General features: G+C 36.5%; 1 protein-coding gene across 1 annotated transcript in view; it reads right to left on the bottom strand.

Annotated features, from left to right (window-relative positions):
- Window positions 1–872: 872 nt before the first annotated feature.
- TMPRSS15 (transmembrane serine protease 15) overlaps window positions 873–15,827 on the bottom strand; it is a 53,584-nt gene continuing 38,629 nt past the window's right edge. The window contains exons 20-27 of the mRNA XM_041414788.1: window positions 13,545–13,677; window positions 9,762–9,857; window positions 6,483–6,532; window positions 5,866–6,040; window positions 4,069–4,250; window positions 3,762–3,857; window positions 2,722–2,861; window positions 873–1,028 (exon numbers count right to left, since the gene is read on the bottom strand). Coding sequence (XP_041270722.1) covers window positions 873–1,028; window positions 2,722–2,861; window positions 3,762–3,857; window positions 4,069–4,250; window positions 5,866–6,040; window positions 6,483–6,532; window positions 9,762–9,857; window positions 13,545–13,677 — 1,028 coding nt within the window. The remainder of the gene's footprint in view (window positions 1,029–2,721; window positions 2,862–3,761; window positions 3,858–4,068; window positions 4,251–5,865; window positions 6,041–6,482; window positions 6,533–9,761; window positions 9,858–13,544; window positions 13,678–15,827) is intronic.

Below are 15,827 nucleotides of genomic sequence, written 5' to 3'. Positions count from 1 at the left end.
GCATTATTATTCTTGAGGGAGAACTGGTACTCATTATTGTCAAATGTTTTTAGAAACATCACTTTTTATGAGAAAAAGTTGCAGTGTTGTGAGTCTGTGATTGGGTGTGGAAAAGCACATCTCTGTAATTGTTTGAATAATTGCCAAACACTTGCCTAGAAAGAAAACTAAAAAGCTTTATTCAATCCTTTTTTAACTCTATTAATTCCAAACACATTACACAAGAGAGAACATTTGGCTGACATTCAGTTTATTCATTAGAAAGCAGCATGATCCGTGGTCAGCCTTTCTGCACAATCCATAAACCTCACTCCAGAGCCTTTTGTAATAGGCAAGGCAGAGGAACTCCCATGAGCCCAGTTTAAAGAGAGGACATGCACCTTCATTTTGATATGCAGAGAGATTGCTGGGAAGAGTTGGCTCTGCATTAATATGAAATTGCACATTGAAAAACACAATGTAAAAACATAAACCAGATACTATTTCACTTGATATTAACAATTGTGATTCTTTTCCACTACAGCATTTACAGTTTGCAAACATTTTTTTACTGCCTGTGCTTTGTAAAGCCCTCAACTGTGCAGTTAATGCACTAATGTTCAAAGAATCTGTTTTCCTAAGATCCTATATAAAACAAAAAGTAAAATGACATAACTATTTATTAACAAAACCACAGCGTCTCTTTTGAAATGTTGTGCTCACTTGGAAATGGGTCTTATTAACAAAAAAGAAGTTACCAATGTTTTCCTCACCCAGATTTACATATTTGTTTATTTTTTCTGTGAGATTGAAATAGCAGCCTAATTTACAGCATTAAGCAGTGTCTTACTTTCAACATCTAAACTCCATTGCTATAATTAAAAAATATCAAGCTAATAGATTATGCTTTTGATCCAGTCCACAAACATGGTGACTCGAACATACACTCCTGGTCGTTGGGGAAGTGCACACCCTTCACCAAATGATACCACACCAGCCAAAAACCACTTGTCCCCATCTCTGAATGTCAGAGGGCCACCTGAATCCCCCTGCAACAACAAATTCAAAAGTTAAAAGTGAACAGTGTCAACTCTCGGGCAGAGCCTGTTTATGATGCTTGTTCATTTTGTTCCTAATCATAGATGCTCTACCCCTGTATGTCCTGAACACCAGGAAGTGAGATCAAGATTAATATTTCCATGTGAAAAAAAAATCTTGAAATGATCAATTTATTTTTTTCTTTATATTTTAAATGATGTGAGCTTAAGCTGTCATCAGTCTTCCAATACAGGACTGGACTTCAAGAGATTTATTTTTTTTAATCTTATTCCTTTTATGTTCAGCCCTTCATATTTCACAAAGCCTGGGTAAATGTGGAGGATTTTTTTCAGTTGAATATATTCAGCCAAAACACACTATTTTCAGTCACCCCAGAGTTTCCACAGTTTCAAATTTAGAGAACAAAATAACAAGATTTCCAGAAGAGGTGTCCTTTTCTCTCACCTCCTTTTCAATAGTTTAGCAGATGAAGCATTGTAATAGAGACTGAATTTGATTTAGCTTGAGTGGGGATGAGTCAGCCGTGGGTGTCTTGTTTTGATGAGAAAGAAAGCAATTACTGTTTTTCATTGTCTATCGAGTTAGTTGAACCAGTATTAATTGTGCCTTCTCCAAGCCCTGTGAATGGATCTTTACCAGAGAATTCTGCAAGGGCTCAGCCATTAAAATACTTCTGCCCATAACCCTAGGGCATCCCATAATGTTAAAGGCTGTGACAGCAGCCTAAAGGGGGATGTGCTATCAGGAATCAGTTGTTCATGTTTGCTCATGGCTGACTGGTCATTGATCATAGTGCTGGTCACTTGTACTCTCTATCAGCCTGTGGTTCTACATAGAATTGTTTCTTGTTTTGTTCTGGGTTTCTTTTTTTGTGTTATTGTTTTGGTTTTTTTCAGTATAAGGTTCAGAAAGAAAAAGGGAAAGAGGAAAACTATGAGGGGAACGGACATTAGGCTTGGATAGAGTCATTGTTCTAGACTAAACTGGGCAAAGTCAGGGCACGTGGTAAAGGCTTAGGTTGGTTGGGCAAGGCAATAGGAATTACGTGAGAATGCTCTTTATCAGGCTTCAGGGAAGCCAGCCAGTCTCCGTGCCACAGACTCTATTATTGCTGGAAGAAAAATCATGTGGCAGCCATCTCTGAGTACATTCTCAAAGAGAAGCAGCGAGTTATAAAGAGAGCTGGAATGGATAAAAACTAAACCCACACGAACATAGATCAGTGCAGAAAGGCAGCCTCTCTGAAATACTGTGGTGTCTGCTTAGAAAAGGTCTCCAGAGTCTACAGATTCTGGAGAAATCAGCTTTGCTGTCTTTCCCATAATGAAGGATTTCTGAGACTTCAGTCTGTTTGGTATTTATTTCTCTGTTCTCTGCATTTCTCTAAGTATGTGCCTCACTCCTTCATGGAATTACTCAGCAGGAATTATTCAAAGCCTAGTGCAAAAAATTTCAAGTCCTCATATTTATCTCCCTCCATGATTGTTTATGCCAAGATGACACACAAAAAAATATTTAAACTTGTATCCTGATAAATTATTAAACAGGCAAAGTACCATGAGTAGAAATTACATTAATGGACAGGGATTGTTCTGGTTTTCATGAGTGGAGGATCAGGGAGTGTTTTATTCAGTAACTAGATGAAGTTTATGCCAGCAGTGGAAATGAGTTGCTTCTACTTACCTGGCAGGAATCTATTCCTCCCATGTCATATCCTGCACAGAGCATATTCTCAGTAATATTATATTTTGGCATCCATTGCTGGCATTTTTCATTGGAAAGGAGAGGGACCTCTGCTTCTTGCAATATATTTGAAGAGGGACCTGATGAAAATACAAAGTACATTTACCTGCAGCATTAAATACGTGCATCCCACTGGGAACACTGATGGTTTTGTTCCTGTTCCAGCATGCTCAGCACGCTCCTGAGCAGCAGGAATCCCTGCCTTACTGCTGCACTATTCAGGCTTATGCCCCTGTAACACAGTCTCTGATTAAACAGGACTCCTTAACTGAATTCTGTCTTTCATTTTTGTAATGGAACTGAATTTGGTTATAATTGAATCAAGATTACTAAAATCAATGACTATGAACTCACTGTAGGGACATCTAAGGGATGACTAAAGGCTTAGGAACATGGGTTGTCTAGTGTTTCCTCACTATTCATTGTGTAACTTTGGTGATTTAAGATTTTTTAAAAAAATTCTTTTATTAATTCCTACCCAAAATTTTAAATACTGTTTAATGTAGGAGTCAATGTATTCAACTGTGGAAGTGAAATGGCGTGTTTATTATTTCAGAGAGACTCCAAATCTGGAGCATCTGACATACAAACAGAACATACATTCACACTGCAGTCAGTTTTCTTGACTTCTGGGGAAAATCATTTGCACATTGTCAGAAAGACTAATCTTCCCCTTCCCCCACCCAATATCTGGAACTGAGATGTACATATTTCATGTTGAGAAAAGTAGTCATCATAACTTCTTAGTGGATGTAAAAAGCTTTCTTCATAGCCTAATGAACTTAGATATGCATGTTTTCTTCTGAGAGATACGTTATAATTTTGCTTCAGAGAAGGAATAGTGGAATGGGATAGTTTCTAAATTTTCATATGGAAGAGTAGCTCTCTAAACTATTTGACCTTAGCAACTCCTATGGAATAGGAACAAACTTCCCCTCACAGCTACATCTCTGTCAGAATTTTCCAGGCTGATGACCCACCTTCATTCCTAATATCACCCCAGCCAGCAATCGAGCAGTTAATTCCTGGTAAAAACTGTTGATTCTTTTCTGGTAGGCAGATAGGTTGTATGTAATCTGTGAATGAGAAACAAGCAATCAATTTCATCCTCTTCCCTGTATTCAGGTTTTTATGAAGTCATACCAGAAAACATTCATTAATCCAAACCCACTTTTTGCCAAGATATCCAGGAAGTACTGAGCGGACTCCCCACCACCCTCGTATCCTTAGCACTGCATAATGGAATAAACGGGAATAAATGGGTCTCTTGGGAAAACAAAAACTCACCTGTGTACTGCACTTTGTGTTGGAGGTGCATCAGAGCAATATCACTGTCTTTTGTTTGCTTCATGTAATGAGGATTTATAACTATTCTGTCGATGTTTCGAACCACTGTTGGAGGCTGTTCCAGCTCTGACTGACTGTACAAGCCAAGAGCCGCTTGCCAGCGGAATGGCTTTAGTTGTCTCCTAGAAGTTGCAAGGAGGTTATTCACAATTAGGAATCATTAATGGAAGTCTTGAAAAACATGTATCAGATAAAATGCTGATATTTAGCCTTGTGGTAATCCCTAGCATTTGCATGTTTTGTCAAATAAATAGAACAGGGTAGATGTGCTTAGAATTCTGTGAGAGTATCACTGTCTTAAACATCCACACTGCAGATATGCGGTGCTGATTTTTTTATGGTGAGCTTATAATGCATTATTTATAATGAATTAATCAATTGGCGGTGCAGAGGAGGAAAATACATTAACTAAATTAGCGTGGCTTTTTAAACACTATGAAGAATACTGCTGACTGCCCAGCAGGCAATTAATATTGGTCCCAGTTAGAAAATTCTAATGGAATGTTGAATGAATAAGAGGTCTGAGATGTTGTTGGAAATGCTGCAGCTCATAGACTCAGAAAATAAGTCTCTTAGTTTTTAATCTCATTCAAACAAGATATGCTAAGACAAAATATGGCATAATATGCCTAATCTACACATGCTGATTGGAGTCTGTGTTCATCAGAGAACTTAAATATTTTCAGGATTTTAATCCATCACTTTATGGTTTAAAAAGTACATTTTCAGCCTGATTGTTGGACTGATTTGGTTTCGGCTCATCTTTTGGTTTGACACCAAGAGGTTCTTTTGTTCTAAACTAGAAGTGTCCAAGATAAATGTTCAGAAGGTGTGAAACTGCAAGCTTCAATTTAGGAAAATTCTAGCAAAGGCAAGATGATAAAATTAGATTTAGTTGAAAATAGAAAGGTAATTCAAGTGAAAAGGAAGTACCAAGACAATAGTGGATTTATTGTGTGGAAACTAAGAGGGCTTAATCCTTTTCATTTTAGTGTCTTTGTGTGGAATGTAGTGCCTGTCATGCCATAAGGCAGCGTTAGGATTTTGGCACAGTCTTCACTGCCTTACCATTTAGATATTTGTAGTGAAAGCTCTACTCTAATTTTGGTGGGGTTTTTGTGGTATTTTTTTGTTTTTTGTTTTTTTGGGTTTTTTTTTTGCCATTCCAGTTTCTATACATCTTTTACAACATCTGTTTTTATTGTAGATATTATGAAAGCAAATAATAGAAAATATTTCAATATGCATCACTTGCTTGAATGGTACAAATAACGCCATAGAGAGGATATCCAGTATTGCCTAATCAACGCACATAAATCAAGAGTTTTTTCAGTGATGCACAGTAAATCTTGATCAATTCAGATTAATACGTAGGAGGAACGCTGGGTTTAATTTATGGGATGTGATGTCACCTTTTATACCACTGGTAGAGGGATTCACTTAATTTATGGAGGGCCACAATTATTATGGATTAAGTACCAATGCTCAGTATTAATACCATGCATTTAAAATGCAATTCCTTATTCTTCAGGAAATGCTGCTTGGTTTCCACAACTGTCTGCACTAAAGTAAGGACTGAGGATTTACCAGGAAGTAAGGGAGTTTTCACCTGAACCTATAAGTGATTCAAAACGTGGTAATTAAACCAGGAGTTAGTTGTGAATTTTTCATATCTGTGTCACAATTTGTTCTTAATCTGATGCCTCTTTAGTGAACTTGCACATAAAAGAACTTTACCCATAGACACAGTGTGCTGCTGTCACCAGCCACTCGTCACTGACAAGGGAAGCTCCACAAACAGGTCGCAAATTAAAATGGAGTGAAACTATCCAAGGCCAAGCCTCTCTTCTGGCATCATTTCCACCTACAATTCTTGTTCCGTTATTCTGAGTTACCAGGTGTTTTCCACAAGCTAAGATAAAGCAAAATCAAATCAAATCAAATAAAAAATTAAAGTGATGTAGCATATTTTATTAGACTAGCCCATTTTCTTGGAAAAAAACAAGGCTTTGTAGAATCTGAACTGCTATTCAAAAATACTGTGGAAAAAAGTTTGGGTTTTTATAGCTGAAATCAAGAGCAACTGTCTAAGTTGGATTTAGATGTTTTCTTTCCTCAGACCTTCTGGAATTTTTATACAGTTATTTTATAAATGTTTTCACTACAGATCCATCTTTAGTGTACACTTAACACTGAAATGAAGCGAAGATTAAATTTTCCTTTGTTTATATCATTTATGAGTATAGGATTTATAGTCTATTCCCTAATCTTTCCATTCAAGCTATAAACATTTGGCTTTATGGTCTGAACAATTTGATCTCTTTGTGAAATATTCCTGGATTCTGTGTACTTACATTGAATGTTACATTGCAGATGAACCACCAGGTTGTCCCAACAGTGTTCTCTAGAATAAAAGTGCAATTTAATCACAAGCATCTGCACGCCAGATAACTCTGACTATCAAATATATATTCATACACACAGAGAGAAATTTATACAATCCTATATATGAAAGTACTTTCATTTAGCAGTATCAGCCTGTTAAGCACATAATGCTACATGTTTAAATTATGTTTTAATTAAAAGTATAAAACATTATGTGTTATACAACTTTAAATGTACATATTCCTCTTCAGTGGGCACTTAATTGATTTATATTATGGAAATAAAAGTAGACTCTTCTTGTGTTTTAGGGAAATGGGTCATCTGCCTGAGACAGATTTGCAATAAAGTTATAGCTGCCTATGGTATTTTTTCCTATCTTTTGAGATGTTTTCCATACCTTACCACTAGAGATCAGTGTAGCCAAAGAATTTAAGAGGTTAGTTGTATATCCCTGTGTCATTTTACTAAGAAAATAATGCTACTGTAAAATACGTAGTTGCATATGCTAGGTTAGAAATTATTTATCAAATGTATAAAGCCAGAGTCTGAAGAGTACAAGACCCATAGATCAAAACTGCTCAAACACTTATGATACCCAGAGGTTTTAATATTATGTTCATAGTCCGTAATGAATCTGAAACACTTGGGACAGTGTGCATGCTAGCAATTCAAATCTGATACACACAGAAATAAAAATGAGGGGAAGATAGAAAACCAAGCTCTGCCAATGATTTGTTTCAAGTGAGCATTTCCACATTCCATTTTTAAATAGAGTCGGTGAAGGATACTTTAAACATGATAGGAAGTGATATATCCCTCACTGTGTTTGCTCTAAAATTTGATATCTGCTGTGAGTCAGATGTGACCCCGTAATTTCCCAATGGCACAGAGGGACATGAAATAAAGTGGGAACCGCAACCACCCACCACTTCCCCAGTTAAACCTTCACTCTAGTGGGGTGCAAATGAGATATTCCTCTGGCCCTGAATAGTCCCACATTGCCATTTTCCACTTCAAGGTAGGTACCTAATTTTAAAGCTGTAATTTAAAAAGTGGAAACGATTTTCTGTGACATGTATCCAAATCTGTAACCAGACAAATATTAAGAAACCAAAAATGCAAGAAACCAAAATAATCTTCTGCATAAACTTCATAGCAACTAAATACTCTTTTCCATGATGCCTCCATAGGCTTTCAAAGGCAGGGTCAGTGGTGTTGTATATTAGGTCTTTTATCTGATCTTATGCTTTCTCATAGGTAGGTGCATAAACTACCTGAACTAACAACCAAAGTATCAGATTGTCCCTATAAATTTACATTTTCAGTGTAAAGGGAGTTGCCTGTCCCATCACAAGCACCTACTGGTTGGTGAAATTACTTCATTTGCCTCTGCTTTTTCTTTGTGGAGCTAGCTGCCAGCAGGAGAAGCACTTCCTTGCCTGCACTTCAGCCCAACAGTTCTCAGCTGCCTCTTGGTCTGCACAGGAGTGGCCAAAAGGCACCAGAGGCAAGTGCTGAACACCCTCTGTGCATCTCTGACTGTCACCTGTCAAGCAGCATGCCAGGCAGAAGTCTGGAGTAGTTAGGATATCTGTGAGTATGATCTTCACTTAGAACTGGCAAAAACAATTAGTCCCTGTGGAATCTGCTCACATATATCAAAAAGGCAGGATCTGGGGCTCTTACAAAGCTATTCTGCCAAAAATCACATTACCTAAGGGCACCAGAGAATTCTTTTGCTGTCTCTTTCCCTGCAGATTTCAAGCCCTATTATATGTGCCTTCCTTTGTTTCAATGGTGGATGCACTTGAATAAAAAAACAGACAATGTGAGAAATGCATTTTATAATTGGATTACCAGTTAATGAATTCAGTTGCTTAAATTATCAGATCTGTGTGATCTTTCTAGCATTCATTATATGTAGAAAAACCGTGTGTGACTCTGCAGTAGTGTTACCCTGCAAAATGGTTCCTATCAGCTCTCTGGATGAAACATGGGAGAAGACACTATTTCTGCAACAGAAATACGACTAAGATAAATGAACTTATTCCATTTCCTCCTGCTTTAATCACTTTTAGTGTTTAATAGATATTAACAGAAGACATCTTTAAATCATTACTGCTCTTCAAGATGTCTTGTGGCAATGCTGGTTTAGATATTCACTCAAGAAAAAAAGAAAAATAGCCTCCAATGATTTCCATTAGTTTAAGATACTTTCACCACCCATGAGAATGTTAAATGTTTCAGGATAACAGAGTATAATTAGAACATAAAATGAAACTTCTAATTATTTTTTTTCATGTAGAGAAAATAATAGACCATAGAAAATTAAGACATGTCTCTTGCTTTGTTACTATGTGGTATTTTATTAAGGGAAACTGAAAGAACATGGACTTTTGCTGTCCTCAACATGGTTTCAGCATTTTAGCTATTAGACAGTAATTTTCTGGCTCAGTGTTTTGGTAGAAATCCAGAAAAAATGATACAGTAAAGCCTCTTATAAACAGAAAACAATAACTGAAGTCATTACAATTCTTTAAACTGATGATGGCAAGCCTTTCTGCTTGGGAGTTGTGTTATAAATCCCACCATTTCCTGAGGATGTAATCCTAGGCTAATATCACATTTTCACTTAATGTACAAGAAATTACCAGTTTCTAGTATCCTTCGGAATCTCTTCAGCAGTTATTTGGACTGAGAACGGTTAGAATAGAATCAAATGTATTCTGAGGATCATGTCATCTAATGGTTCACTTGTAAAGGTGGAGACAAATCCGGAAGTCATTTTTTGAGTGGGAATAGTTTGTTTAAATATAGATTCCTGTCTGTAGATGGCTTAAATTAGCAATCCTCAGTGTGTCCAAAGTCTATATCAATAAAGTTAAAGGACTATAGAGTGTGACTCATCATATTTCAAGAGACGCCTTGATGGATCACATTTGGGAGTGCTTATTTTTCTCTGCTGATTACAGATAGAACTTACTGTGACAACTACTCTATAACTGTGGGTGAATGTCACTCCAACCTAATTCTTCTGTATTATATATAGGTAGTCTTAGTTCTACTATATTATGTACCCATATTTTAGAGATTTCTAGATAAGAAATATTTTCATAAAAGAGTATGTAATTTCCACAGTAAATGCATAGAAATGTCAATTAGGATTTGAGCTATATATTAGTGCATAAATAATCATCTCAACACTTAAAGACATTGTTTGTATGAGGAAGAAACCTCACTGTACCCACCTTTTTGTAAAAATTAGGCTGTGGTCACTTCCTTTGGTGATGGTGACAAATGGGCCATCTCCAGTGAATAATACAGGTGATGACATGTTTGCACCTCTAGGACAAAAAGATACATGCATATTTTTAGATATATACCCTAATCCACCATTGGAGCAATATTTGGGAAATGATTATGCTGATAGACTAAACACCAGCTTTTAATTTTTTTTTTCTTCTCCTCAAATAATGACCCTTTAGCAGGGGATTTTCAGGGCTTGAAACTCATTTGGATTAAAATGTGAATCACTTACTTCCAGTCTTACATCTTATTCTAAGATTTCTAATGCTACATTAATATTGAAAGGGATATTAGTTAATTCATTTGACAGCAGTAAATATTTAGTTTTGTTTTTCTGTGCCACAATGCAGGGTTTGAAATACCAGTTAAATGTATGGAGCTAAAACTCAGTATGCCAAACAGGGCAGTAATAGCTGAACCTTGGGGTATCATAGTCTCGCTTTTTTGAGTGGTGCAGTTATACTATATTGTCTAGGAAAGAAATGAAATTATGTTTTGTATAATGAAGAATCTAATGGAGTAAAAAAAAAAAGTTAATTTTCACCTCATAGATCTGTTGAAATCAGAGTGGCTGTGGAATAAGTCAATAGTGTCACGTTTGCTATTGATCAAGAGTGGGGTGTATTCATAAAGTCACGGAATCACAGAACAGTTTGTATTGGATGGCACCTTTAAAGATCATGTAGTCAATTTAAAACTTTTTTTTTTTTTTTTTTTAAGCAATGGCTTTTTGAACTAAGAATTCTGTGTACTATTGGTGAGACAAATTGTTTTGACATTCAGAACACATATCCAGATTTACTTTATAGTTTGTTCTGCATCATGCACTTTGTGATACTTCATCTGACCAGTTTGGAACACATATCTATGAAATATATTTGCTTTCCCTTGAGGAAGCATGGGGAAAAAAGATAGCTGTGGTTAGACTGAACAATTTTTGGGGGGATGACAAACTCCCATCTGGCCCTTTAACCTTACACATCAGGAACAAGAAGAGAACCATTTGTTTAGTACACAGGGAGCACCTGCACTGTGCCTACTCTTCAAATGCAGTAAATCTCACTCTCCTGGGAAGGATGAAGTCTGGAATCTGCCTGCAAATCTGCCTGCAAATCTCCTGTGTATGAAGTAAAGAGGTGTTCAACAACCCTTCTGTGCCACCAGGAAAGTTGTATGATCCACCTGCTGGAAAAGTCACTACTGATGAATTTCTCAGCCTGGAAGTGCTTTTAGACAGTCTGAGGGAGCAGTAAAGTGCCAGGCCAGGTAGGCAGAGTCAAATTCTATGATGAAGAACTTTGCTGACACCAGCAAAGTCTCCCCAGGAGACTAATTTCCTTCTGAAGTTCATGAAGAAAATAGAATGAAGGGTTGCAGAGCAAAGCCTAAAAACTCTCACTCTTGTTGGACTTTCAGGTGTGATAAAATTGCCAGGTCTACCCCCATACCTAGGTACAATTTAGCAAAGACCCAGCTGGCTCTGGTCCCAGGGAAACAGGATTGTTTTGCATCTGCCCAATGCAATGGTGAAAAGCTCAGTGTGTGATTTCCTTGGTTCTGGGAAGTAAGATGCTGACAACAGATTTTAGCTGTCAGATGCACACAGCTACAAGTGCAAGCTGAGCAAAGGATTATTTTCAGGTTTCTCCAGAGCATCAATTTGTTCATCTTGCAGCCCAGACTCACTAGGAAGATTTGTAAATTATTTGCCTAAGGTGTATTTTGTAGATGCACAAGAAGCATGTCCCCAGAGTAGCTTCTTGTTTGGTACAAATCATAAATGCAACAATCGCATATTTAAGAAATGGAAGCAAAAGAATTCACACTGAGATTTACTAGAACCTGTGAGGAACATTGCACTTTGTAGCCCAGGTACATAAATAATCAGGATATGATACAGGACTCCTGTCAGCTCAGTCCTTTTCATAAATTAAGCAGAAAGTGAGACTAGCAAATGTATAAGCAATTAATAGTGAAACTAAATTGTCCTATATGAACTTTAGCCCGTCTTTCTAATAAAACATGATTCTAGGTTGTAATTCAGTGTAGGAGCATGAGCCACGGTCTACTCAGGACCTGCTATTGCAAACATCCATTTAGAAACAAATATGGTGATGCTTATTAAGAAATATGCTGCTACAGGGGGATTCAAGGAAAGCAGAATAGTGTGGTGCTCACAGAAGTTACACAGACACACACACATATATATACTAATACATACATAAATATAGTCACACCCATATAAGAATTTTGTCCTATGATGTAACTGCAGTAGCACCCAGGTTACAAAAATGTAAACAAGTTAAGTTTAAAAATATTTTTATTCTAGACAATGGGAGTATGTAGTAAATTGGGAAATGGAATTATAAAAAATTACTAGGAAGCTTGATAGGAACTCTTTTAGTAAGTGCAGCTGAGTAGTTTATAGAGACAACCTGAAAGATATTGCTGCAGAATGTTATGGGGAAGAACAGCATTTACTGATATTTAAAAGTTAAAATGCCATGGAAGGCAAAGCTTGTTGAAGCTTATCAAATATATCAATTAAATCAGTAAACCACAAAATTACTTCTGTCCAGAAGGGAAAGAAGGCAGGGCAGGGGCAGAAAGAATCAGGGAAAGAAGGGCACTGGCCACTTTAAGGAACAAGATATTTGACCAGAAGCACAATTACACACAGTTTGTATGTTCTTACCTGCATGTGTGCATAAATTACAGTCAGGATTTCTGCATGTAGAAATTTTTTATGTAAACCCACTACTCACCCAAAGGAAAAAAGTAAAAAAACCCAACAAACCAGCAGACATTCATCCAATTAGAAGCATTTCTGAAATAACACTTGGATATTTTTCTAAGTCATTCTAACTCTGTAATTGCTGCAATGAATTTATCAGAAGGGGATTTGTAAGCATCTTTCTTCAGTCACAGACCAAAATAATGAATTGCAAGCTCAGAATTTAGTTTGATTATTAGTTGGGTGAGTGGCATTCCCTAGAAACCTCAGCACTGCAGGAAAGCTAATTATTATTTAGTGGATGGAAGTGGAGTAGCGCATGATGTAAGTAAGGCCAAAATTTAGGCCATAAATTTTACCACAGATTGAAAAATGCAACACCCTGCACTCAACAATCTCCACGTTTCCCCTGAAAATTCTTCTGAACAGGGACTAAAGCCAAATCTATTTTTCTGCTATATGCTTCTCTACTCCATCCCTGCTCTAAGTCTATCTCAAGAGAAATTCCATTTCCTCTCCCAACAGCTCAGATCTAATGATGGATATGAAAAGTACTGGGAGCCCAGCAGCAGAATATCCAAGTGATTATCTCTACCTGGAATGAACAGCAGCACTACAAAAGCAGAGCAGCCAAGGCTGCTGTTGGCTCCAGCTTTACTCTTTAGCCATCCTTATGAAAGTGAAGATGTAAATGATGACATAAAGTGATAAAAGGGTGATGCATCCACAACCCTTTCCCAGTGTTCTCCAATATGTATCCTCATGCCCAACCTGCCATGTTCAGAGTCATCAATCCTGTACTGAATGTCATCAAGACAGCGTTTGCCACATTCTCAAATTTGTTGGCACACCAAGCACTCCACTTGACAGAGACAGATACATTTTGCCATTTTTTTGGAGAGTACACAAGTAAAATGAGGAGGAAAATGCCAATATACATTCAACAAATCTGCAAACAAGTTACAAAGTACAATGAATATTTATCACTCACCCCAACCCCAGCAGCTGGCAAACCCTGTCTGAAATATCTCCACTCCAATCATCTGCACATGCCAGATGCCACATCTTCCCAACCCTGGCCTGCACCAGCCCTTCGGTACTCACAGAGCCATTGAGTAATCTCACTGGAGAACAAAAGGGGCAGAAGCATTTTAGATAGGTGGCAAACCACTTTCCTCCCCCACCCCAAGCAAAGAGAAATGTAATATAAAGAGATTTATTATTGCCAATGAAGAACACAAAAAAAGTTAAAATGCATTACAGAGGTAATAAACCCAGCATCTCCAGGATGTTGTGTTCCCACAGGAAGGAAATGCTATTGTTATTTCCTATATTTCTGCCACAGGAGATATTCATACCTTGTGTTTTGCAAATGTCTCAGAAATAGACAATAAACAGTACATTTTCCATTAACTCTAAACAGTGCATTTCTTTCTTAGTCAGCATTATAAAATTTCCAAATAATGAGTGAAGCCTTAGTTCCATGATGCTCAGTAATACTGACTGGAAATAAAGTTAAAATGAGTGTTGGCAAAGCAAAAATAGATTTATAGTTCCAATTGCTACTGTTTTCACTGCAGTTTTAGTTAAAACATTCGTGCTTGCTGAAAAACCAGTCCTTCTATAAAAACTTTTCCCAAAACAAAATATTCAGAATAAGAAATCAGAAACTCTTTAAATTATTGGTAAAAAGTCTTATGCTATTGGCATAGTGACTAAGGAAGTTGGACTGTATGGCCAACAGAATCTCTTGCATACACATGTATATAAAATAAGAATTTTATTATATTATCTTAAATTTATATATAATAATGTCAACAGAGTCTCATATAGGTCTTAGCAGCTACAGCTGCATTTTAGCCAGATTGCATGTATTGCCATGGTGAAGTAGAGAAAAGCATGCAGTGCACTGACATTTACTGTTTTCCAAAATATCTTTTTAAAAAAAATCTTTCTTGTGCAAAAAAACTTTTTTTTCTGCCAAAATGCTTTCAAATAGAGTACCCACCATAGTAAATAAACATTGAGATTTTTAGAAATGCCTCTGTGAATTGAAGGAGTCCGTGAATTGAAGAGGTGATTTATACTGATATGAAATGAAATGAAATGAAATGAAATGAAATGAAATGAAATGAAATAAAATTTTGAGCTTCTTAAACATCTTGGAATTGTATGCACTGCAAGATTTCTCCAAGTTACTTTTGACAACTCTCTTCTTGAGAGAACTTGAACTATAAGTCCTTTTCCTTTCTCCTCATCAGAGCCATGTTCTTCAAATACATTATTGGTAAGGAATAATAAAGTCATTGAGGATCCAACAACTACTTAATTCAGATATCATATATTTTAGAATTTTGGCATTTCTTTGCGGTCCCTGGAAGTTTCAGAAGTTGGAAGATTTGAAAAGACAGTTTGTCTAGTTCAAGTTGCCACTTCTGATAAGTCATTGAAATTGGTTTCAGGAAAATGAGCAAGGCTTTTGGACACTGAAAAGACTCAATGTGAGAGTTTCTAATTGAATTTTCATTTTGTTTCAAGACATAGATCAATTTAGCCAAAGTTTGGATTAAATGGGTTTTTGGAAACAAATCTCCCAGGCTTTTCATGTGAGGTAATTTGTTATGAAGTAATAGACAATCAGTGGCAAAATAAATCTTTGAGAAAATGTCCATCATGTTAATGTAGGTGATAGTTTTCTTGTTCAGATCTTCTTCAGCAATGACTGGAAAAATAAATTCAAGTTTTCTTTGCTTAAGAAGAAACTGAAGTGCATTTTATTCTATGTTTTTTAAAGGAAGAATGTGTTTGCCACAAAATTGCCAATGGCACTAATTTGAGGAGTGAATTTGTGTCTTCAGACATCTATCATCTATCTGTCTATCTATCTATCTATCTATCTATCTATCTAATCTGTCTGTCTATCTATCTATCTATCTATCTATCATCTATCTGCATGCATTTACATATGCCATGTATATTTTTGTATATATGCATGTAAAAAAATGTTTAAATCTATGGACTGTCAGAACACACTAAAAACATATCTGATCCCTAGTAGAGCTCTTTGAAATACAGGAATTGTGCTAAGCTTAAGACGACTTTTAAATCCTCCATTAGTTCTCCAAAGTAGATTGTCAGAAAGAACAGTTTAAATGCTGTGCTAGGCCAAACATGACTTTGCCACTAGTCCTGTATTTAAATTACTGGTTTAGAGAATCTTATTTCCCTGCTATGTAAAATGAATTCAGATACTGTACACATGCATTTTGGAAAG

The sequence above is a fragment of the Onychostruthus taczanowskii genome, unplaced genomic scaffold (genome assembly GCF_017590055.1).
Source record: "Onychostruthus taczanowskii isolate IOZ18803 unplaced genomic scaffold, ASM1759005v1 scaffold47, whole genome shotgun sequence".
NCBI classification, from domain to species: domain Eukaryota; kingdom Metazoa; phylum Chordata; class Aves; order Passeriformes; family Passeridae; genus Onychostruthus; species Onychostruthus taczanowskii.
This window is presented reverse-complemented; position numbering and strand designations above follow the sequence as displayed.